Source organism: Nannospalax galili, unplaced genomic scaffold, assembly GCF_000622305.1.
Source record: "Nannospalax galili isolate Female #2095 unplaced genomic scaffold, S.galili_v1.0 scaffold25, whole genome shotgun sequence".
NCBI lineage: Eukaryota > Metazoa > Chordata > Mammalia > Rodentia > Spalacidae > Nannospalax > Nannospalax galili.
Genome location: NW_008355642.1, coordinates 3902480 through 3928768, shown reverse-complemented (window position 1 = coordinate 3928768; position 26289 = coordinate 3902480). Strand labels below are relative to the sequence as shown.

Below are 26289 nucleotides of genomic sequence, written 5' to 3'. Positions count from 1 at the left end.
TCTCTGTGAGATCGAGGCTAGCCTGATGTACTTAATGAGTTCTAGGCCAGCCGGGGCTGCAGGAGTCCCTGTCTCAAAAAGCAAAACACACACACACACACACAACCATGCACCATTATCTTATCCTATACTTAGACCGTTATCTTGTACACAAAGCATTAATGTTTTAAAATGGAAAAGGTAATGGGATCTAAATAGAAGTGAAATTTGCACACATCACTCAAACTGGTAAATTAAAAAAATATAGTTTATTCTTTTTCTGAGGATTTATTTTGATCATATTCAGGCCCTATCCATCTCCTCTCAGATCATTCCCATCTCCCACCCCCACTTCGTCTTCTTTATTTTTTTAAGGCCTATCAGGTCTAATACTCTTGGATGTGAGTCTTTCCCCTGGAGTGTGGTCAACCTAAAAAACTGGTAAAATACTGACACCAGTGCATTGTTGTGCTTTGTGCAATGCTCAGAGCAACGACTATGAAAACTCTGAAGATATGTATTTTAACACACTCCAAACAAATAAAGTTAAAACATCAAAATATTGAGCTATCAGAAAGGCAAGAAAGAGAAAACAAGGAATAAGAACAAACAAACAAACAAACAAAAAACCCAAACACCGAAGAAATAATAAGCCGGGCTTGTTGGCATAGGCCTTTATTCCCAGCACTTGGGAGGCATTGGCAGGTGGATCTCTGTGAGTTCAAGGGCAACCTGGTCTACATAGTGAATTACAGGCTAGCTGGGGCTACAGAGACACCCTGTATAAAAAAGACCAAAAAAAAGAAAGAAAGAAAGAAAGAAAGAAAGAAAGAAAGAAAGAAAGAAAGAAAGAAAAGATAATGAAATGACATACCTGAGTGCTGACCTACAAATAAGTATGTTGATATGAAGCTATATGAGAGCTAAATCTAACTATATGCTATTAAGAGAAATTCACATTAAATCAAACGATTGACAGAAAAAGGATAGAAAACAGATACACAAAGCAAGCATTATTTTTTTTAACTTGGACCAGCTATATGAATATTTGATAAAGCAGACTTCAGAGCAAAGAAAACTAGCCACAGAATGACATTGCCTAAAAATAACAGACACAATACAGCAGGACTGCAAAATGAGTCTCAATGTGTCCATACCAAACAATACACTCTCAAAATAAATGGGCAAAAACTGAGAGAGCTAGAATGAGAAAGAGGCAAACCCACAAATACAGTTGAGAACTTCAACATCCTCCCCCTGGAAACAGGTAAATCTATTACATAGGATAAATCTGTTAAATAGAACATCAACAAGAATATGGGCTATCTGAGAGAAAACCATATAATAGGATCTATCTTGATTTAGTCATGGTGATTTGTTTTGTCTTTTTTAAAATTTGTGGTGCTGGGGATTGAACCCAGTGCCTTGTGTACAGTAGGCATCATGGTGTATTAAATTACATATTCTTATAGAAACCATGCCATCCAACAATAGCAAAATGAATTTTTCCCCAAGCACCTATAAAACATTGACAAGAGAGACCATTCATTTGACCATAAAACAAACCTAAACAAATTTAAAATAAGTGAAATTATACAAAGCATGTACTTTCAGAACAATTTGGTCAAATTAGAAACCAATAACCAGAGCCTGAGGTTGTAGCTTAGTGGTACAACGCTTACTTAGCATGCACAAGCCCTGTGATCAATCCTCAACACCACAAAAAAGTATTGATATATCTCAGAAAGCTTACTTTATGTGAAATGTTTCTATCTACATTTATGGTATTGGAAGTTAAAACTAAAAAAAAAAAAAGAAAAATACACTACATATGTTCCGTTAGTCACTGAGTAAGTGACAATTGTTTGTCTTATAGATTTTGCAGTATACAGTTACTTCCACTGTATACCCATGAAAGGATGGATGCTTAAAAGAATACTAACATCTTAGTGCTCTCATGACTATAACTTAGATCTTGCAAGGTATATTGCATACATACAAAGTAGTCTGACTCACACCAGTTTACCCAGAATTTTCCTAGTTTTAGCCTTGAAAACCCTAGAAAAGCCAGCATGTTTTGCCTGTGATTTATCCCGTCTTAAAACTAAATGTCCATGTTTAAGGAATATTATTTTTTTGTTACAATATTTTTTGCTTTTTATTGAAGTTGTGCAATTTTCATACACTATACTTTTGATGACATTTAGATCTTCTTCTCTCTCCCCACCTCCCTCCACTGCTCCCCACCCAATTTAATGAACTCTTGCATATATACATATATGCCTATAGTGTATGATTTGTGTCCCCCAATATCCTTCAGTGTGGGTCCATCCACTGGACCCACCAAGAGTCCCAATCCTGTAAGACATTGTTTTTCCCCTTCCTAGCAGCCACTAATTGCCAGTTTAAGAAACACTCTTGATCCACATTCTTGATTCTGGGAAATCTGGGTTGGTTGATCTCTATACTTACTGGCCTTTTGATGTAGCTGGACAAGATTGAGAAGCCGTGTGTAATGTGACCCTCACACATGAGTTCCCAATTCATTGTTGTTACCTCACAATCACTAGAATTTGACCATCTTTACATCATAACTTAACGAAATTTAGAAACCCTTGCCTCCACTGTCTGCTCATTTTTCCTGTATGTCTCTCTCTATCCTCTTTTCATTTTGGAGTCTCTACACAAGATGTATTTGCATTTTGTGAGGAAAGTGTTACCAGAATGCAAGTATGTACTATTAATTTTCTGTTGATTGCCTTTTCAGGTCAGGTTAGTATGGTACAGGTGACCATCCCAGACAGTTTCGTGAATGTGACTGTTGGATCTAATGTCACTCTTCTCTGCCTCTACACCACCACTGTGGCATCCCTGGACAAGCTTTCCATCCAGTGGTCATTCTTCCACGAGAAGGATATGGAACCAACTTCTGTAAGGATTCTTTCTCTAATTATTCCCCCTTAGTAGTTCTGACTGAAATCTTTTGAGGTAGGTGTGTGAAGAAATGATAGGCCAGTGAGAACAGTGACAAAATTTTAGAAACAGAGTTTGAAGATAGATGTTTAGGGAAAACCATCATCAAACTGAACTGGTTGTTGTGCTCTCATATTTATTTATATATTTATCTCTATTTTGTATAGTTAACATTGTATCATGTATTCTAGAGTAGACAGAAGTGAGCATTCTCATAGGTCAGAGGAGCAGTAGTTCTGAAAGCACAATCTCCAATAGCTCCCTATTATTTCCAGAAGATTCCAGTTCAAATGCAAGTGCTAGTGGATCTGAAGGTCTCTGTCTAACTTAATAATTGGGATCTGTTTGTCAAGGGAATTAGCTCATTATTCCAAATGGAGTCCTGATAGTATGGGGTTTCCCACGTTGGTGGAGAAGGGTCATGGCAGCAATGAACCCTGTGTAATCAATGACAGCATGAGGTTAGAAAACAGAGGATGGAACAAGTAGTCAAAGGGTTTGGGAGAAGTTGCCAGGTCAGGGTGAGTGAACGCCTATGGGGAAGGATGATTCCACAGGCAAATTCTCTATTCCCAGATTTTCTTCATTTTTCCTTGAGTGTAACTCCTTTGTGCAAATTACAAGGACTAAATTGTATACACAGAGGTGTGCATGTACTTCTGTGCACATGTGTGTGCAAACATGCACCTCATTCATGCTTCCACACATTCCTTGAGGAATGTGGCCTATAGTTTTCATCAAGTTCTCAAGATGAGGAATGATACTACATAGAGAAGAGATCAACTGATGCGATTTGAAATAGTCAGATGCAGGGTCTGGAGAGGTGGCTCAGCAGTTAAGAACACTGGTTGTTCTTGCAGAAGACCCAGGTTTGAATCCTAGCACCCACATGGCAGCTAACAACTGTCCATAACTCCAGTTCCAGGGGATCTGACAGCCTCTTCTGTACTCCACAGGCATTGCACGACATGGGTGCACTTAACCTACATGCAGGCAATATATGTATACACATAAAATAAAAATAATAAAATAAAATAAAATAAAATAAGTCAGATGCAGCTGACTTGGGCTTTGAAGGTGTCCTAGTTTGTCTCTCCATTGCTGTGACAATACACTCAGACCAATACCAACTTTGGGAGGAAACAGTTTATTTTATCTTACATCTCCTGGGTCACAGTTCATCAGGAGGCCCAAGGTAGGAACTCAGGGCAGGAACCTGGAGGCAGGAGCTAGAGCACAGGCCATAGAGGAATGCTGCTTACTGGCTTGCTCTCCTGGACCCTGCTGAGCTTGCTTTCTTATGCAACACAGGCCCACCTGCCCAGGGTGGCACCACCCACAGGTTGCTTTTACTTAGATGACAGTACTCCTATGATCTTCTATTACTTTAAAAATTCAATTTCTGACTAGTCTTTTTAACACATTCCTCATCATTATACTTGAAGTCCTTCTCATTTTTACAGTGGGGGTTGAATTCAGAGAGGCCTCAACATCTTTTGAAATGTCTTACACTTGATACTCAAATCAAGATACCCTAAACTTCCTGGAGGTCAAAGTGAGTCTGAGCTCAAGAGTGCAAATTCTTCTGTATGCATCCTCTACTGGAATTCGCAGAGCCATTTCTTGGTCACACTGTGTAGTTATCAAGGTACGAGGGGAGAATTGCAGGGCCAAAGATGTTGTGACCAGCTATGAACTCTTTCCAGGAAGAGAATGCAGATGATTGTAGTAAGTATGGCTTAAGTGCAGAACTTCTCTTAGAATAGCTTTAAAAAGAAAATCTAATGAATAAGTATTTAGATTTGATTATTGACTTGCCATCTGCCTCCTTCTCCAGAAAGGTCTAGGTGCAGCAAGTCATTTAAGATACGCATTTTTGGGGCTGGAGAGGTGGCTTAGTGGTTAAGAGCACTGGCTGCTCTTGCAGAGGATCCAGGTTCAATTCTCAGCATCGATGTGGTGGCTAACAACCGTCAGTTCTGGGGGTATCCAGTTCTGGGGGAATCTGATGCCTTTTTCTGACCTCCACAGACATTGCACAACCTGAGTGCACTTACAAATATTCAGGCAATACATTCATAACATAAAATAAAAACAATAAATAAAATATTTTAAAAACATATGTATTCTTTTGGATGCAATCGAATGAGGTCTGCTGCATGAACTGCTGGATCAGGGAAAGACCCCTGATCTGAAAAATGCACGAGATAGGTGTTACACATGTATTTTAGCCCTGTGGATGACAAGCTTGAGGCTAAGAAGGGTGAAAAACACCCACCAAAACACAAAATTTTTCCTGTCTTGCTTTAGGGTATACTCACCAGACCCCCTTACAACATTCTTTGGGTTGTAACTACTTCTAGATAACTAGATCTCCTCTCCTTTCATACCTTGCAAAGATGCTTTTCTTTGGGATTAGTTTAGAGTCCCAGTGGAAACCTCTGGATGGATGTCAGCTCCACACCTTTACTTGCTGGCTGCATGACTTCAGACAAGTCACTTTTCCATTTAGAAATTCAGTTTTCCCATCTGTGAAATGGGGCTACTCACCTACTTCATAGCTTTAATGAAGAGATTAAAAGAGATGACGCTTGTGAAGCATCAGGAAGCCTTCCACACTGCAAACATTCAGTAAATATGAACTATTATTATTAGTGTCGCCACTCATAAAACGTAATGTGGGCAAATCATTTTCTCACCCATATCCCAGCTATACCAGAGAAACTAGAGAACGGACACAAGGGAACTCAGTCTAATACTTGTTATAACTGATCAGCTGGGACAGAGCACTTTAGGGACTTCCTGGCATTGGGCTTCCTTTTCTACTCCCTACCAGGTCTCTAATGGCTAGAGGGAGGGCCCAGATCTCATTCTCTGCATCTTTGAGCAGAATCTGTTTGGTTCAGGAATTGCAGACTTCCTGGGTTGAGATAGTATTTTTCAAAATAGAATTTGGCGTTCATTTCAAGTGCATTTCCTCTTTGAGCATTTCTGTGCTTTCTAAATTCTGCAGAACATATTGTATGTTAATCTAGTGAATGCTGGTGGGATATTTTGGGAATGTTAAAAACAGACTGATAGGCTAGAGATATAACTCAGTTGGTAGAGTGCTTGCCTAGCCCTGAGGTCACTCCCTAGCACCACATGTTGTACCTCATCCACTGGACCCCAAAAAGACCACTGAGGACCCAACACACCAAAATGCAAAAGCAAAGGTTTATGGTTTATTCGGGCTTAAGCTCGGGCTCTCAGACCTCACCAACTCAACAGATCCGTGCTGAGAGCCCAGAGTAAGGGAGAGTGGAGCCTTTTATAGGTTTTAGACAAAGAGAGGAGGGGGATACCAAAGATACATTTTGGTTGCTTCAAGGATCCCACGCTCGCGCACCAACATAATTTTAAACTGATTGGATGTATAAGATGCAGCCCTGGAAGTTTCTTATTGGTAGGCGCTATTCTCAGGGCTGTGGAATGTGCTGACTGTTATCTGTGGGGCCAGGAGTCTCTGTTTTTACCTTATAAGGCAGTTTTCATCTCCGGGCTTGCTTAATCTATAGTTTCCTGGAAGGGGGGGTTCACAGGGGGAGTAGGGTATGACAAGGCATGTCTAGGCATGTCTAAACAGCAGCCAAGCATTTTACAGAAGCTAAAAGAGCAATTAGTGGAGGTCTGGAGGGATTGGAGGGTAGCGGGTGAATGAAGAGGGTCTCAGGGTCCTACACACATAAACCAGGCACGGAGGTGCATGCCTGTAATCTTAGGCCCCCAGGAGGTGGAGGTAGAAGGATCAGAAGTTCAAGGTCATCTTCAGGTAAATAACAACTTAGAAGCCAGCCTGAGATAGATGAGATGCTGTCTCAAAATATAAATAAATAAATAAATAAATAAATAAATAAATAAATAAATAAATAGACTGCTGTTTTTAGAACATTCTGTGACATATGGGAGTAGGATGTTGCCAGCCTGACCATTGAGTGATCTAATTCAACTCCTGGATTGATGTGGCAGTATACCATGTAGCATTCAGCTCTCAGATCCACCCATTTCTGCTCAAACACAGCATGGCCCGTGCCTCAATACTGAGAGTATGAAGGAAAAGGCAGTCAGTCAGTGTCTAAAAGTGGTGCATTCAAGAGACGCTCGGGGAAGATGTAGCTGGACTTCTCAGGTAAGAACACCTGTTGGTGTACTACCAGACCCCCTTGATTATTTACAGTCTAGGGCATTGCCTCCTGCTTCAGAAGTGGGATGGAAGGGTTTGGGTTGGATAACAATACAGATCTGCACAAGCCCTTGACAAATCTGAGAAAGTTTGTTGTTTTGGTTTGGCTTTTGAGGCAAGGCCTTGCTATGAAATACAGGCCTTGAACTTACAACCCTCCTGCCTTGGTCTCCTAGAAAATGAAATTATAGGTATGTATCATCATGCCAGCAAAAACTGGAGAAATAGGGGCTGGAGATATGGCTCAGCGGTTAAAAGAGCTTGCTGTTCTTGCATAGGACCTGAGTTAGGTTTCCCGTATACATACAAGTAGCTCACAATTACTTGTAATTCCAACTCCAGTGGGTCCAATGCCCTGTTCTGGCCTCTGAGTACTTGCATTCATATAAACATAACCACACACAGATAGACATGCATAATAATAAAAAATGAAATAATAAAAACTAGAGAAGTTTGGAGTTTACAATCTCATGTCAATGTTGGCACTCTTAATCCTCCACCAAAAGATTCAGGGCCCTGTTGCTCTGATGAGGCTAATGGCCAGCTCTTGTCACATGTTCATCTTCTCCTCAAAATCATTGTGATAAATAGTAATTGAGTCTGAGTGGCAGATGAAGTGTCTCATTAAATGTCCTCTCTAGGAGTCCCTTCAGTGCATGGGAATTGCATATCCCACAAATTCTCTAATCCAGAGAAAGGATATTCATTAATATGTTCCTCTTAGAGATGTTCCCCTGTCAGAAAATATGGACAACTTCATATAATCCCTCAAGAGGGAAGTTCCACTGAAAACTCACCTGCTACAGAAAGGCTAGCATGGACGTTTTGGTTATCTGGTGCCCAGCTAGACATAGATGCTTCCTTTTTCCATTCAGCTTTTTATTGCTAAAACCAGAGAGAACAAGAGCTGGAAAGATAGCTCAGCAGTTAAGAGCACTGGCTCCTTTTGCAGAGGACCTGGTTCAGTTCCCAGCACCCACAGGGAAGCTAACAATTGACCGTAATTCCAGTTCTAGGGGAGTCAATGCCATCCTCTGACCTCTACAGGCATTTCACACATGTGGTGCACTTACATACATGCAGGCAAAACACGCCCTTAAGATAAAAAATAAATAAAATATTTTAAAAAGACTAGAGAAAATACTTGCCCATGAGCAAAATGCAATTCATCCTGCTTAGCCTAAGTCTGTTAGATAACATTCTTCTAGAGTAGTTGTAATGGAAGAAACCCTTTGCTATCCTCATATCCATTACTCATGCATAATTTGGACAACTTTTCCTCCAGAATTTACTGTCTTCATGTTTTCTGACTTCTCTGATTTTTAAACCTATAGGTAGCATTATATCAAATGCTTCTCTAATGTTTCTCTCTCTCTTTCTCTCTCATTCTGTGCGTGTGTGTGTGTGTGTGTGTGTGTGTGTGTGTGTGTGTGTGTGTTCCATCGCTTCAGGGGAATTTAGTAATGGAGAGGACATTGATTTGTGTTTTAGGACTTAGAGTCTTTACGGGCATTTGCTGGCTAAAAATATTAAATGTTCTGTAATATATACAACAGATTCAGTTCACACAAGTTGTTTGCCCAAAATGCTAGTGCCACTATCATGGAGGAACACTACAAATCTTCCATCTCTTCCCACTAAAGTTTATCCATTCTGAGTTTCATTCTCTCAGGTTGCTATACTTGCTAAATCTGGTAAATGAATCTAAGCCTAAGATGTTAGGGAGTGGTGCTAGCTTCTGTTGTTCTTTGCTGAAGAAATATACTTAAGCAGGGATCTTCTGTGATTTTATCCAAAAGTAGCATGAAGTAGTCACCCAAATGGTGGACAGCTCAGGCCATTGGCAGGCTGGTAAAAGGGTGGTTTGGGGAAAGAGAGTCTTTCTGGGGTATTCTATTTCCATCATGTACAATCTCAGCCTCCACAGTACAAACCAGAGAAAATTCTGGACTTGAGACTTTGCTACCTTCCAACCCATGGCTAGCTGCTTTATGAGCAGCACCAGAAAGCAAGGAGCTGGAAGGGCTGAAAAGGAAAGAATGTGTGGTTTGCTGTGGACTTCCAGGCTTCTCCATCTCCCAAAGGAACCTGGAAAGCAGTTCTAGAAGCTAACATTTAGTAACTCCAACTCAGACTGAAATAAAAAGCAGATGGGATTCTTTCAGCCTTCTTGCTTATATATCAAGAGTCTAGTTTGAGAGCAGTGGTGCAAAGTTGAAGAAACAACTGGCTGCCAGCTGCACAGCCTTGTGTGAGTAGAAACTTGGCATGCTAGGCAGAGAAAGGCTGCTATGTAAAGAGGCCAGGAGCCTGCAGTTCAGCTGGCAAATGTGGAGGGCATCATGCGGCAAACCAGCTCAGCATAGGAAGCACCAGGTCAACAGCAACTGGAAAGAGGTAGGAGGGGAAAGTGGAATAAGTAATGGAATGACCGTAAAGGGTGAGGCAAATCATGCCCCGTGTCTTGGGCAGGACTGACTACTATCTTAATGCATACAGTGGGAATCAGGAGGCTTAGATACTAGGACTTACTATGATTTTATTGTGTGACCCTGGGAAGACCACTTCCTCTATCAGGGCCTCAGTGTCCTCTGTAATAGAGGAAGATGAATCAGAGTTTGCAAACTGGAGGCCTCTGGGCATCAGTTGGCCAAAAGATGTATTTTGTGTTGCCAGGTCAGTATTTTGCTTGTTTTACCATAGTCCCCTCTATTCTTTATACACCTACTCCCAGTCTCTGCCCCCAGCCACTTCCTTTATTTTCAGTATCCAGCTGGCTTCTGAAGGATCCTACATCTTAGTAATATAAACTAAGTGATCTCAAAGGGGATCTTATAACTAATGTGCTTTCGCGACCCCACCCATAACCCTCCAATACCACAAAGAGGGCAGGAAAAGAGGACATTCCTTGTCCTCAATTCCTCTGACCTGAAAATTGGCAATATTCTTTCTTTGCAAAACATGTAAGCTACATAATGTCATTGGCTGGACCTTGGCCATTATTCATCTTCGATATATTTATTTTTTTAGCTTTGAATTTTATGTGCTATTCTTTTGTAGAAAATGGAATCAAATTGTAGTCCTTCCAGAGTGATTAGATAAGCAGTTTGAGGAAAACATTCCTTTTTCTCTTTACAAGGACAGTGTTAACACTGGACTTCCCCAAGCAGAAAGCCCCTCCTCCATCTCTATGCCTGGCAGCTACCTAGTGCTTGGGACTTTTCTCACACAACACTCTGAGATCAAGGCCTTTCCCTTTTAGGTCTCTTTTCTTATCCCTTTAGTGTCTTCTGTGAGGGGGAATAATCGATTAGACTGCAGCATAAGGAGCTGAATAGAAGAGGGTGCTGAAAGGCTGTTTCATGGTTAAGTTACATGTTCAAGGCCTCATTGCTTATCTATTAACTTTACCTTGGTTCATGTCCTACTAGGAGGCTTTTGTAGTTGTTTCTTATTTAATTTATTATTTTTATTTTATGTGTATGAGTGTTTTGCCAGTATGTAATTGCACCCGTGTCGTGCAGTGCCTGTGGAGGTCAGAAGAGGGCATCGAATCCCTTGGAACTGGAGTTACAGACAGTTGTTAGCCACCAGTGGGTGCTGGGACTGAACCTAGGTCCTCTGTGAGAGAAGGCAGTGCTCTTAATTGCTAAGCCATCTCTCCAGCCCTGGTTGCTTCTTTCTTTTAATTTTTGAAATTTCATTTATTTCTTTATGTGTTAATTTATTGAGAAGGAGTCTCCCCCACGCAGCTCAGCCTAGCCCTGTGCTTGCCATCTTCCTGCCTCTGCCTCCTGAGTGCTGGGATTCCAGTCTATGTGCTACCATGCCTGGTCTTAGTTCCTCTTTTCCATATCCTAGTCCTAGGCCAAAACATACTATTGGACCCTGATCTCTACAGAATCAAGGTCCTTTCACCTGGACCCTCTAAGGACTTACTGAGAATACTAGGGAGGATTGATGTATCTCATTGTGACATCATCAAACATCAGCATAAATGAACTGCCTCCTGGGAGCAGAGGAGGTGGCCAGATGCTTAGGGTGTGAAGGGCTTCCTTGATGGGTAGTAGACTGTGTTCCAGGTAAGAGGCAACAGGATCTCACACTGTCCATTAGTAAGTAAATTGGCTTAGTGTTGTTTATTAATCAAGGTAAAAGACTTTTGATAAGTTGAATCTCTCCCTGCCTCATTTGGAAAACTTTCTGGTTTGTAAGTCAAACAACACTACCTTGGGGTTAATTTCAGCAGGCATGAATGAATGAATGAATGTATTTTACAGGGCCCTGTTTAGGACAGGAAAGAATATTAGACAAACCAAAGGAGAATAATGTTGTTTTCACTTTAATTGCGCTCATTTCTTTGAATTTTCCTTCAAAATTATTTTTGATCTTGCTTTAAAATATATTGCCTTTCTGCTTAATGGAGAAGATGTATGAATTCAACTAGACAACACATTTGAGGGTGGGGGTTGACTATTTTCTCTTTTAAAATTTTTAAAATTTATTTTTATGAGTGTTTTGCCTGCATGTATGTAATGGACCCATGTGTGCAGGGCCTACAGGGGCCAGAAGAGAGTGTTGGATGCCCTGGAACTGGAGTTGTAGACAGTTGTTAGCCATCATGTGAGTTCTGGGAACTAAATCCTGGTCCTCTGCAAGAGCAGTCAGTGCTCTTAACTGCTGAGTCATTTCTCCAGCTCCACATTTTCTCTTTTTAAGACCAGCTGGGTAAAGTGTACTGGGCAAAGAATTAGGTGAAGTAGCTTCTACTCTTGTTCTAAGTAGCTTCTACTCTTGTTCTAACTGGTTTTGTGGTGTTTCCTGCTCCCCCCCGCCTTTTTGTCATGCTGAAGACAGAACTTAGGGCACTGTACACGCTAGGCAAGGGCTGTACCACTGAGGTTCATCCCCACTTTCTTAGCTTCAGTTACTTCTAGAAAGTGAGGGTAGTGAATGAACCGAACTGGAAGGCCTTGCTAGCAGATTTTATGAAAATAACTCATCTCACTAGACTAAGGCCATCCCAATCTATTGAACATAAACACCAATCACTGAATGACATATTTATATTGTTACCAAAGTATGTACATAGGATATGTATATTATGAAGAGAACTTGGGGATTGCCTAGTTTAGTGAGTTCCAGCTTTCGGTCACTTATGTACCATCCGCAGAATTTTTGCCTACTTGAGTATCCCCAGCATGATTATTTAATGTTTTCTATGCTGACTACAAGTTTGTGTGTTGTTTTTTGTTTGTTTGTGTGTGTGTGTGTGTGTGTGTGTGTGTGTGTGTGTGTTTTGGTCTTTTGAGGCTTGGTCTTCCCATAATCCCAGCTGGCCTAGAACTCCCAATGTAGACCAGGCTGACCTCAATCTCACAGAGATCTGCCTACCTCTGCCTCCTGAGTGCTGGGATTAAGGTGTGCCACCATGTCTGGCTTTTCATTGTTTTCGGAGACAGGGTCTCGCTATACAGGCTTGGCTGTCTTGAAACTCACTGCTTAGATCAGGCTGGCTTCAGATGTACAGAGATCTGTCTCTCTCTGCCTCCTGAGCACTGGGATTAAAGGTGTGTGCCACCATGCCCTGTAGTGACAGTAACTTGTAAAATCCTAAAAAGTACCTTAATGCCACTTAAGCAACAATATCCATGAAGTTACAATTTGATATGCTTGGAATGTTTCTCTGATATTACATTAAATGAGTAGGTTTTCATTTAGACCACCTAAAATCAGCTTTATACTTTGGAAAATATTGCTCTGGTTCCTTGTTCATGTATGGAAGCTAAAAGGTTAGTGAGATTAAATATCTTTGTTTCTTATCGCAAAGCAAGTTTCCATAGAGGTGTGAATAGAGGACACCTCTGAGTATGTCACAGTTAGAGGCGGAGCTATGGCTGCAACCCAGGAAATGTGACTTCTAGATCAGGCCTCTATCACATCATACTAGTCCCATGGTTGCCATTAAGATACATGCTCATTAATGGAGATGGAACTAGAATCCAGATCTTTCTTAAATCTAATGAATCCTTAAAAAAAAATACAGTCTTGCTCTATAGTCTAGATAGTCCTCAAAATCATAAACCATCTGCTTCATCTTCCCAAGTGCCTGAGATTACAGGTGAATTCCACTCTGCTTGCCTTAAGTCCAGTTAATAATAATAATAATAATAATAATAATAATAATAATAGCAATAATAGATGAATCCTGTGCTTTCTGGATGTGAGTTCTATTCTTTGATATGGAGAGAAAGATGGTAGCTAGGATGGACTAAGCAGATCATAGATCTATTTCCTAGCTTATCACTACCACTGGGAGAGGATGGGATCAGGTGGTTTCTAGGGGAAATATTCTGTCCTGAAATCTTTCATTTATAACAAACAGAGCAAATCCAGTTTGCTTATCTGAGAGAGTTTTGATCAAGTAGACTGAGCAGGTAATTACCTTGCTCTTCTAGCTCTAGCTTAGAACTTAAATCCTATTAGCTCCACATGTCCTGTCTGTAAAATAGGCTTTACCAATCCGTGCTCTCATGATACCACAGAGCTTCTTGGAGGCAAATCAGGTAAGCCATAGGCTGTCAACAGCAGTAAGAAAATTAAATGCCCCAATGAGCTGAGAGATCTTGGTTACAGGAACCTGTTCCCTGTGGAGGAAAGATGCTGTTTCTTATCAAAGATAACAGGAATACAAGAGACTTCCTGGTGGCTTTTCCTCATCCTGGACACTCTCAAGTTCTCATTTCCTTATTTTTCTGTCCTAGATTTACTATTCTGAAGGTGGACAAGCTTCAGCTATTGGTCAATTCAAGGATCGAATTATAGGGTCCACTAATCCAGGTAACGCGTCTATCACTATATCTCATATGCAACCTGCAGACAGTGGACTTTACATCTGTGACGTTAACAACCCCCCAGACTTTGCTGGAAAAAACCAAGGCATCCTCAGCGTCACTGTATTAGGTACGGACATTTCCCCTTGTTTTTCCTTTTCTTGAATCAAATTAGCATACTGAATGAGTCAGGGCACTGAGTTATGATGTCATTGGAGTTGAGTGCCCCTCCATTCTTTTATTATCAGACAAATAGAAATAGTTGTTCAACTCAATCCATACAGTAACACTGAAAAATTACCATAAAACATATAGAAATAGTAGTCAGAACAAAAGAGCTACCAAAAAGACACAATAGACAGCCTGACTTTTAGAAATCCCTAACTCTGAAGGATGCCATGAAATGAGTGATTGCCCACCAAATAATCACCAGTAACACTTTGAGGAGGAACTTCCAATTAGAGTCACACTTAACTAGAAGAGAGAACTGTCAACTTAGAGCTTCTTCCAAGTCCATGACTGTTCTTAACATTAAATCATCCCCTCAAATAAAAGCAGAAGGACCCCTCTTTATTTATTTTTACATTTAATTCAATTTTATTTGAGACAGAGTCTTGTGTACCCAAAGCTTGCTATGTAGCTTAGGGTGACCTTGAACTTTTGATGAAGAAGTTCCCTTTTTTAAAAATGATAATGCTAGCCAGGTGTGGTGGCACATGACTTTAGTCCCAGCACGTGGGAGGTAGAGGCAGGTGAATCTCTGTGAGTTCAAGGCCAACCTGACAGCCAATGTTCTTAACTGCTGAGCCATCTCTCCAGCCCCAAAAGATAGTTTTAAAATCCTGTTTGTTGGGCGTGGTGGCGCACGCCTTTAGTCCCAGTATTCAGGAGGTAGAGGCAGGTAGATTTCTGTGAGTTCAAGGCCAACCTGGTCTACATAGTGAGTTCCAGGCCAGCTGAGGCTATACGGAGACCCTGTCTCAAAAAGACCCCCCCCAAAAAAAAACCCAAACAAACAAATAATGCTATTTGGAAAAGTATCATACATTAAGCCATTATTGAGAATAAAGTTATGATAAAAACACATTTATTATATGACAGTAGACAAGTCATATCTGCTGTTAAAATAAACTTGGAGTAGTTCATTCAGTGTTTACTGGTGTCCCTACTTTGTGCCATGATAGATAAGCTTTACAGTAATGAAGACATGGTTTCTGCCCTTGAGGAGCTCCCAATTTGGGTGATTTCTCGGGATCCTTCTAACTCCTGAGAAGACACTTGGGGCTAAGGACCTATCTGCAGACTCTAGATTGGCAAGTACTAAAGGGAATCAAGAAAGGGCTAGCAACCCTTTACCAACTAACCAGTAGACTAAGCATTTAGCTAATCACTACTCCTGTCAGTTTTGGGTATATGCATCACTGGAAAGGAGGAACTAAGTCGAATCAGTGACTCAATAGTTGAGGGGCTTACAGAAGCAACACATGGCAATAAAGTACACATCCCAAGAACTGTCCACAATTGTCTTGCTATCCATGTGATGCCAAAGAGAACTACTCAGTGCCTATGTTGAGGTTTGCCACTGCATCTCCCTGCCTGAAAAAAAAAGGGAAGGTACTCAAGGGCTAATGTTTAAGATTGGGTTAACGGATCTGGAGAGATGGCTCAGCAATTAAGAGTGCTGCTCTTGAAGAGGACCTGGGTTGTATTCCCAGCACCCACATTTCAGCTATCAACCATCCATAACTCTAGTTCCAGGGGATCCAATGCCCTCTCTGACCTTCTTGAGCATTACAAGACATGGGTGCACTTACATATATGCAGGCAATAGAGTCATACACATTAAATAAAAATAATAAATAAAATATATTTTTAAATAGACTGGGTCTACTCAATAGATTGTGCTGTATTGTGCTGAGCCCTAGGCCAGGTGTTAGGGTGTAGGAATAGATGAACACCTTTGTAGGAGAGCTTACGTTCTCGCTCAGACAACTAGTCAGATATATGGGGAAAGCATGCGCCATAAGTGCCAGAAAACATCAAACTGAAAATCAGAAAGAAGCTTCTAGGCCTTACTCTGTTCTCAGTGACCTCATGCAAGTCAGTCCACCATTCCCTTGCCATGGTGTGATAGACTGTAATTGTCTCATTTGCTGATTTATTATGAGAATCCAATTAGATGCTGGGGATTAAAGAGCCTTTCAATGCTCAAATAATTTGAAGGATTAATCCTCTGATGATTTCTGTTGCTCTTCTGGCTCTGGAGTGATCTGCACAGAACCAGTCTTTAAGATGAGGCTTGGAAATAGCCCTGAGATAAATATAGACAAAAAATTAATATTCTCAAATTTGAAGCTCAGATGATTCCAAGTGAATCTTCATAAGAAATTGAAGATAGCTTGCTACTTTTTTTTTTCCTTGAGACTTTGGGTCAGAAAATTCTTGCCATAACTGTGTTATGACTTTTCTTGAAGTCGTCTGAACCCATAAAAGGTAAGATAGGTAAAGTGTCCATGGATTTCCTCGTTCAGAAACTCTCAAAAATTCTTTTTATTAATTGGGTGGAGAACAAAGTCATACTATGAATTTTAGCCTTCCAGAAATGAAAGATGATAAATTATCTCTGAAAGTTTTAAAATCCATTTTCAGTTTTCAAAATAACACTGTGTATGAACATCAGTATACTCTGATTAGGCCTGGGTAAGTATAGATAGATAGGTAAGTGAGATCAGTTGTGAGGGAGAGATTGCTATTTCATTAAGGATGGCTCTTCATAGCAATGAGTCTTTAAGAGACATCTTCTCAACTAGAACAGATATCAGTTCAATGTATTTGCTTGTGCATTCATGAATTCTTTAAGCAAAGCCTAAGCACATGTTTCAGATACATTTCTAAACATTAGAAATGGGAAGATGTAAAAGACAGGGTCTTAGCCCTCCCAAAATCCAATCGAGTGAGGAAGACAGATTGCATAAAAGCTTTTGACGGGAGTTATCAGAAAAAAAGCTGTGGGGCCAACAGGGAAAAAGATACCTAAGGGGACCTAGAGAAGGCTTATCAGGGAAAGAGACTTTAGTGCTGGATGTGGAAGGATGTGCAAGAGCATGCCAGGCAGAACAGGAACAGGGTACAATTCAGGTGAAGAACACAGCAGTGAGTATAGAAGGAGGTGGTTTGACTGGCCAGCCATTTAAGGGATTTCCATTAGTTATGACAACCTTGGGAAATCAATCTCTGAAAAATATCCAGATCAACTCTGAATAATTATGTGTCCATTTAGAATTAGCACCCTCTTCATTCTGCAGTTTGGCCCATAAAAATGATTTACTTAGAGAAGGTATGTGAACACAAGCGTTTTCATTTATTTTCTGAGGTGAGCTTTTTCCTTCCACCCCAATTCTGATGAAAGCAATAAAGCTAACAGGCAATCTACGGCTTTGCCAGTAAAACATACAAGCTCTTCTGGGGAATTTAACTGGATAAAAGTCAGCTCAATTATGATTCAGGAATTTTAGAAGATATATAGGTTTGGGACTTGGTTCAAAACGAGTCATCTAGTGTTTTTAAAAATAAAAATAATAATAAAAGGAGAGATATGTGCTTACCAAAGAAGAAGAAAAAGATGGGGAAGAGGAGGATGAAGAGGAGGAGGGACAGGAAGAAGAAGAGGAGGAGGAAAAGAGGAGGAAGAGGAGAAGGTAGAGGAGAAGAGGAGGAGGAAGGAGAGGAAGGAAGGAAAGGAAAGAAAAAAGGAAGGGGAATAAAGGAGAGAGGGAGGAGGGAGGGGAGAGGGAGAGGGAGAGGGAGAGGGAGACAGATCCTTACCTGGATCTGAGTCCAGACTCAAGGAATAAGTGCAAAATATTCTAGGTTGCTCTCCATAATTTAGTTCAAGTCCTGGTGTCTGAGTTTTTTGTGATAAAATAGCCACATATTTTCTGTTCAAATTATTCTGTCCTGCTATGAAATTCTGATCTTTTCAAAACCTAGTGATAGTTGAATGGTCTAGTTAAACAGCCTAGTTTAAGATAGATGAGTCAAGTTTTCCCATCTCAAAGGCATTGAAAGGAAGAGAGACTCAACATCTAAATAGAAAACACCAGTTTTCAAGGGATAGTGAAGCATTGCAAAGGGATGCATCTATCTTCTCTCTCATGTATATAAACTATTTGAGTTTGAGATGGCTTACAAGAACAGAAGTTATTAGAAATTTAATAGCAAAATTTAGTTCTGTCCATTGCCAACAGCAACTCCATGTGCAGGGCCCTATCTATGGTATTTTGTCTAATCTTTTGACCGACCAGAGGTTAGATAATCTCTTATTTCTATTTTATAGATCACCTGGTTTGAAGTTTACTTATGTTAGTTAAGTTGCCCAAACACCTCTAGGGTAAAGTTACAGAGCTGATACTCTGTGGATACAGAGGCTGTGATCTTAACTGTGTCCCACAGAAGAGCTAAAGGGATGGTTGATCCAAAGCATTTAAGGTACAACTCAACTAAGTTAGAGAATGTTAGCCATTAGAGGGAGAGTATGGTGGCATATGCCTGTAATTCCAGCACTTGGGAGGTGGAAGACAGTGATCAAGAATTCAAGGTCATACTGCATAGCAAGTTCAAAGTGAGTCCAGGCTACATGAGACCTTGCCTCAAAAGACTAAAAAGCAGCTAAACAAACATAAAACCTCCAAAAAGATGAGGATAAGTTGAGAGGCACAGAACTTGAGATCATATCTGTGTGTTATTAAGGACAGAATAAATGGTGCCAAGTAAGGAGAATGGGGGGATTCAGATCCCCAACTTCCCACAGAACTTCCCCATCCTGTTGTCACAAGCAGCTAAAAATCAGCATATCCCAAATTGCCCTGAGTAACACTCCTTCCTCCTCTTCATCCCTTCCTCTGAAACCTGATTTTTCACCTGCATTTCTTTATTTCAGGTGATGGCAAGATCATGGCTCAAGCTGTCCAAATAAGAAGCCCAAGAGTCAGCATAGATCTTACCTCTTCCTCATCCTCCACAGCTAGTTACTCACCAACTCTTGTTGACTCTACTTTCTAAAACCTCTTGACTCTTTCTCTATTTTCCCCTTGGTTCAGGTAACCCTCCGTGTGAGAGAGACCCATCCAGAGTATTAAAGTAACCATCATTACTACCTTACTTAAACTCCTTTTGTGATCTCCTTGCTCTGAAACATACAGAGGCTCTCCCATCGCTCCCAATCCCACTTCAGAACTGTGACAAAGTTCTTTTTTGAATCTCCAGTGCCTGGTCCAGTGCTGGGTAGACAGAAGGCACATAGCTAAATGCTTGCTGAATGAAGAAAGAATAAAGATTGTAGTATACAGCACAAATGCCTGATGGGCTTCCTCTACTGAGGAAGGACACAGGAAAAATTCAAACCTCTCAGCAATTTTGAGTCACCTATGGATGAATGAGCAGAAAATTGACTCACAAAGGAATTGAAAAATAGAGTATTAATAATATATTTTTTAAAGAATTAAAATGGGTTATTTCAAAGTATTTAAGGATTCTATTTTCATTTATGACTGCTTTTAAAATACAAGCTGTGTTTCTTCTCAGAGTTTGCTTACATTTTGCAGTCTTAATAGAGGTATAGTTTAGGATACAATGCAGAAATGTTATAAAATTGGGGGAGGAGGCAGACAGAAGAGACACTATTTGAATCTTAATGGCCTCCTGGCGAGATGGTTTCTGCAGCTGAAGTGCTCTACTCCCATCTGGTGGCATAATCAGAAATTGTCCAGAAACGTTTTTAAAGGACAGCAATAATAATATTAAATACATACTCTACAAATTGAAGATGAGACAGTGACTACAGTTGTCACAAACTGCCGCCCATCTTGCAGGAATCTTACTCTTTGTCATTGTTTTACAGTAAAACCTTCCAAGCCCTTTTGTAGCATCCATGGAAGACCAGAAACAGGCCACCTGATATCTTTGTCTTGCTTCTCTGCATTTGGGACACCATCTCCTGTGTACTACTGGTATAGAATTGAGGGAGGAAACATCGTGCCAGTGAAAGAAAGCTTCAGTGAGTAGACCGTGGCAAGGCCTGGTATTTGGAGTTGGCTGACAGTATGTGTTTGCTGGCTGCTTGTCCATAATGCTCAAATATTTCTCCTTCTTGGTGTCAGTGTGTGTAGCGGGGGAGGTGTGGCTTAAAAAGGATGTGTCTTCTAGCATGATGATGTGGTTATGTCTACTTCCCAAAGTCTAGAAATCAGCTGCAAGGTGACGAGTATATAGCCATGGTCTTAGGTGGGTTACTTTTGGAACATCACCAAGGACTTGACTGGATCCTAGACATCTCAAAAGAGGCCACACTGTGGGAAACTGGGTGGGCATTAAATGATGTTACACTGACATGATTGATACCCGTACATAAGATCTTAAAAATCTATTTCTTATTTTCGATAGACTCAACAACTGGGATTTTGAATATTGGAAATCTGACAAATTTTGAACAAGGTTATTATCAATGTATTGCTGTCAACAGCCTCGGCAATAGTTCCTGTGAAATTGACTTAAGCTCTTCACGTGAGTTGAACATATGACTTTCATAGTTTCTCGTTAGGTCAAGTAGCCTGGGCCTGCCAGTTGAACACATTAATTAGAATCTGTGGTTAGTCTTTCCTGCCTCTCTGGAGATTTGTGTGCTTTATTGGTAAGGTGATAGGGTGAATGATAACCCTAATATCTAATTCTTATATAATAATATGTTCCCTAAATCCCTCACCAAGCAAAATGTATTTAAGCTTCATAATGCCTCTAGAAAATAAATATTACTATTTTATAAATAAAACAATAGGCTTATTGATACTAACGGACTGGATTTATCTTTATTAAACTATTGATAAATCCAGGTGACTGTTTAGCTATCTTTGTCAAACATATAGCTCACAAACTTTCTGGTTTTAACTGCCTTGTTAAGACATGACAGTTAGAAAACACGTCTAGAAAACATAGGGAAAGCAAGATAAAGGTATGGGTAAGACTTTTTGTAAAGGACTTCAATAGCTCAGGAAATAGCAAGAATTGACAAACAAGGTTATGTGAAACTAAGAAGCTTCTACACAACAAAGTAAACAATGAACTGAGGAAGAGATAACCTAGAGAATGGGAGAAAATCTTTATCAACCATTCATCTGACAGAGGATCAATATCATCCAGAATGGATGAACTGAAAAACAACAAACAAATATAATCAGTCAATAGCCCAGACTGGCTTCAGACTCATCATCTTTCTGCCTTGGCCTCTTGAATGCTAGGATCACAGAGCACACACTGGCACATCTAGTCCTTTAAATATAAGAAGTTGAAAGAAATATTAAGCAACTTAACTGTTTCTCATCTCAAAAATAAACTGTTAATCCTTGTTTAAGTGGAAATAGATGGGGATGAACTGGCTTGGGACCCAGACATGCTGTGTCAGGGACAGCACCTTTGGGCTTGAAGGTCTGGTGCCCAGCTGGATTGTCTCACACTCATTAAATTTTTCCATAGACTGATGTAATAAACCAGATGCTTGTTTATCCAGCTGGTTGTATCCTTTCCCAGTGGCCAGAATGCAGGAGACTCCTGAGTGAGCCAGGAGTATGATGGGAGGTTTTTAGGGATGGTATTTTTTTAAATTTTACTTAGGTTCTTGGAAAGCCTGATGAAATGTCCTTGCCTATAAAAGAGAATGTTTATGGTGGCCAGATTGCAGTCCGATGGTCTCTCTATATCTCTGGCCAAATAAATGCACACTGAAGACTTTTTTCTCCTAAATCCTGCTTTAAAAGCAAATTTGCTTGCCGAGTGAGCATATTTCTATTTGCTTGTATAAATATCAATGTCAAGCTACACAGTCAAGCCTCTCACACATTTTAGCCATTACGAACCTAACTAGCAGAGTTCTAGGGGTTTTTATGTCCTCCACCGATACTGTCATTTCCCTGCTATGTGAATCTTCCAAATATATTCCACTGGTCACAGATTCATGTATATAAGAAGAAAATATGTTCTGCTTTATCAATTGTCTGTATGTGTCCTCCAGATTCAGAAGTTGGGATTATCATTGGTGCCTTGATTGGAGCCCTAATAGGTGCTGCCATTATCATCTCCGTGTTTTATTTTGCAAGAAACAAAGTTAAATCAAAGCAAAGGAAGAAGATTAGCAACCCCAGAACGGAACTTGAGTAAGTCTTTATTTACTTAAATGCACATATTCATATTGCTGTCTTTACTTGAATACAAACATCTCTTGGAAATATCATTCAGGAGTCTCTTCCCAAGCACTCCTTTCAGCTTAACATAGCAAGCTAACCAACTTTCTGTTTACCCTCACTACTTTCCCCAAATGCATGATAGGCCCTGTTTACTGAGCTCTGTGTGAAGAACTCTGTTTTAAGTACTTTCTTTATATCAACTTATTTAATCATCACAACAGTTCTTTTAGGACAGAGAAAATACTTTACGATATGTTAACACTTATTTTTATGCCAACACAGTCATAAACACACTTATGAATATTTTAATGGAACGAGAGGCTTATAAAGTCAAAAGTACATTAGTGCCTACAGAAGTCAGAATTTTGTCCAACCCACAGCCTACATAATTTTTAATTTTTAAAAAATTTTTATGTGTATGAGTATATTGCCTTCATATGTGTAAGCGCACCCATGTCCTGCAATGCCCAGGGAGGTCAGAAAAAGGTATTGAATTCCCCTGGAACTGGAGTTATGCAAGGTTGTTAGCCGCGATGCAGGTGCTGGGAACTGAACCCGGGTCCTCTGTAAGAGAAGTCAGTGCTCTTAACCACTGAGCCATCTCTCCAGCCCAATTTTTAATTTTTTAAAAATTAATTTGCTTTTATTTTATGTATGTGTTGCCTGCTTGTATGTAAGCGCACTCCTGCATGTAATGCCCAGGGAGGCCAGAAGTGGATATTGAATCCCCCAGAACTGGAGTTATGGACAGTTAACTACTGTGTGGGTGATGGGAACCAAACCCAAGTCCTCTTCTAGATCAGTCAGTGCTCTTAACTACTAAGCCATCTCTTCACCCCCCTGCCCCCCAGCCTCTGTTCTTAGTCTGATACTTCCTCTACTGTATAGGTCACACTCCTTTGCTTGTTCACTCTTCTATTTTCTTGATTTCACAAATATATATTGCAAACCAATCAGAAGCCAAGTATTATGCCAAGTAGAGAGAGATGAATGTGAGCTATGAATTTGGCCCTCAAGTACATTATTGGATTCTCAGACTCTTGTCCTATCAGCTTCCTTCATTTTAAAGCTGATCTGTCTTTCTTGAACTTTCATACTGCTGCGATCTAATCTTTCTCAACTCCAAAATGGACTCAGGTGGTCTGATAGGCAGTCAAAATATCAGAATAGGGGCTGGAGAGATGACAGTGGTTAAGAGCTTGCAGCAGACTTGGGTTCAATTTCTAGCACCAACATGACAGCTAACAACTGTTGTAACTCCAGTTCCAGGGGATCTGACACCCTCTCCTGACCTCTGTGGGCATTGCACAACACATACATATAGGCAATATACTCATACACATAAAATAAAAATAGCAAACTATTTTTTAAATATTCAGAATAAACAGATGGCCTTAACAGTCTGGGACCTATATATGACTAAAGCAACTATGTATGGCTCCCTGTGAAATTTCCAAGTTAGCATTTCCCTAATGTGTTTTTCTGGAAATTCTTTCTTGTAGACCAATGACAAAGGCAAGCCACATCCGAGACACTGAAACAATTCCAACTGAAGACATCCAGCTAGGAGCAACTTTGCCATCTTCCACCCATGGCACCGGACCTGATACCATCTTGAAACTGGGATATGAGGCTACCCCCCAGCTAGAATCTGCTTCCCAGGCTGACCCAGAACCAGATCCAATAGTGGTGCCTGAGATGGAGATTCACCTGGAGACAGAGACCGAGCCTGAGATTGAGCATGAGCCTGAGCCAGTGTCTGGGATTGTAATCGAGCCTCTGGTTGATGAGGAAAGTGATGTTGTTAAGGCATAGTCTGGCACCTTAATTATGGCATTCGTCACTAAGGAACCTACACCTGCCCTTTGAAATTCACTTGACTTAGCCTCCAGTTTCTCCCTCTGGTCAACCCTCATCTAATATGGTGCTCATTCTCACCATTAATCAAAAAAAAAAAAAAAATCAAGGTAACTGCTAAATAAATGCAAGAGTTCCTATATTCTTAGTATAGATTACTTAAAATTGTACATAAGCATAACAAATGGCAGTCAAGTGGTTGATTTCTAACTCAGTTGAAAGAGTATTTGCAATAGCATCTGGGTCATACTGCTGAAAATATCTTCTATATTTTTTAGCTGTTCTTTGTCATGATCCACATGTATACATGACAAGGTGGAATTAATCTGATTGTTATTTCTAGGATTAGTTGTCAGTCTTCTGTATTCATTTCTATATTTAGCACTAAGAAAACAAATTGACAGCATTGGTTCATAGATTAGAAAAAATGTTTTCCAAAAATAAAAGAATATCTATTGATATGTGCTAACTAAAGAGTATTTATTAATTGGCACATACCATTTAAAATGAAGTCTTAATAGTTTACTATGTTAGATTTTCCAGTAAATCATTTTGGTGTCTAATACCTCAGTATAGCAATTTTTATATGACCTAATTTTTCTCTGCCAAATGATGTACAGGTAAACCATTTCAAATAAAATTTTCCTTTGGTGAACAAAAAGTGTTGATATTATAGGCAATATAAAATTTACCTTTAAACAAGCTATTATGTTATCACTGTCTGATACCATCAATTTTGAAGTGGGGTAGACTAGGAGAGTATCTACATGAACACTTAGATCTATTTTAGATAATCTTAACAAGTAATTTAAATAATCTGTTTTACTATTCATATACTCCATATTAATATAAATATCACTATTATGTAAATGCTAAATATTAACTAAAAGCATTGATATTGTCTCTTCACTATTAACAAAATATTTTATGATTATATTTCACTGATATCCTATGCTGAAGAAATTTACAGGTAGACTTACATTTTTTACATATGCAATCAATCATATTTTAAATCTTATTTTAAGGTTCAATAAATAATGTTCAACAAAAATCTCATTTAGTGACACCTAAGATAAATTATTTAATAAACAACTTTATTGCCACATAATTCATGTACTATAAACTGTATTCATTTTAACTGTACAGTTTGATGAGTTTTGATATTTGCTCATACCCATGAAATGACATTCCTATGTAGATAGAGAACATTTCCATTAACCCCAAAGAGTTTCCTCATATCCCTTTGTATAATTCCATTGTGCTCTGAACTTAGATAACCACCGATCTGTTTTCCACCTCTAAAAGTTAGCTGTGTATTTTGCTGACTTTAATATGAATAGTATCATATAAGTATATACTTTTGTGTCTGCCTTTCTTCTAAGATAAATTCTTTTCAAGGGAGGAAATGGGTCTCTATCACATTCAAGATTTATGTAAAGAATTCTCTTGAACTGAAAACTCCTCTCTCTATAGATCATGCCCATAGTAGTAACTGAGGTAAAGTCTCTGGACATTTTAAGGTTGATTGAAATGAAATTTAACTAATGTTAATTACTTGTCTCAAGCCATGAGAAGAGATAGAAAGCTTTTACCCATTACATGTTTAATGAGTCAATTTGGAGCCAATGTCAGGGATTTCTGAAGCACCCATGGTTCCATTAACAGGTGAAATACAATATAATGCTATGACATATAGTGCCTGATGTGTACAGGAAGAAAACTGATGAAGGGTCTAAAGAATGACCTAATTTTTAGGTATTGTAAACAACAAAATCAGAATGTCTAAGTAGTTGGAATTAAATTTTCTTGTCCATTTCTATTATGAAGACATCACAAGAAAAGAGATTGACATGTAATACTCAATAACTATAGCCTGAACGGATCACTGTTGGCCAGGAAGTTAGGTATTATTGGTGGCCTTAAATAGTTCTGTTCTTACTAATACTGTTCCACTCAAAATGCTGATGAATAGTTGGATCATTGATTTTTTTTTTCGCATTAAAAAAAAATTTTTTTTGGTCTTTTTGAGACAGAGTCTCCCTGTAGCCCCAGTTATCCTGAACTATGTAGACCAGGCTGGCCTTGAACTCACAGAGATCTGCCTGTCTCTGCCTCCCGAGTGCTGGGATTAAAGGCATGCACCACCACGCCTGGCTTAAAAATTTTTTAAAATTATTTTTATTTTGAATAT

General features: G+C 39.6%; 1 protein-coding gene across 1 annotated transcript in view; it reads left to right on the top strand.

Moving 5' to 3' along the window:
- The window catches only part of Vsig1 (V-set and immunoglobulin domain containing 1), a 36167-nt gene extending 12111 nt beyond the window's left edge, over positions 1-24056 (top strand). Inside the window, exons 2-8 of the mRNA XM_008852996.1 lie at positions 2747-2910; positions 7013-7120; positions 13939-14137; positions 19907-20062; positions 20449-20568; positions 22070-22211; positions 23744-24056. Coding sequence (XP_008851218.1) covers positions 2747-2910; positions 7013-7120; positions 13939-14137; positions 19907-20062; positions 20449-20568; positions 22070-22211; positions 23744-24056 — 1202 coding nt within the window. The remainder of the gene's footprint in view (positions 1-2746; positions 2911-7012; positions 7121-13938; positions 14138-19906; positions 20063-20448; positions 20569-22069; positions 22212-23743) is intronic.
- Positions 24057-26289: the final 2233 nt, after the last annotated feature.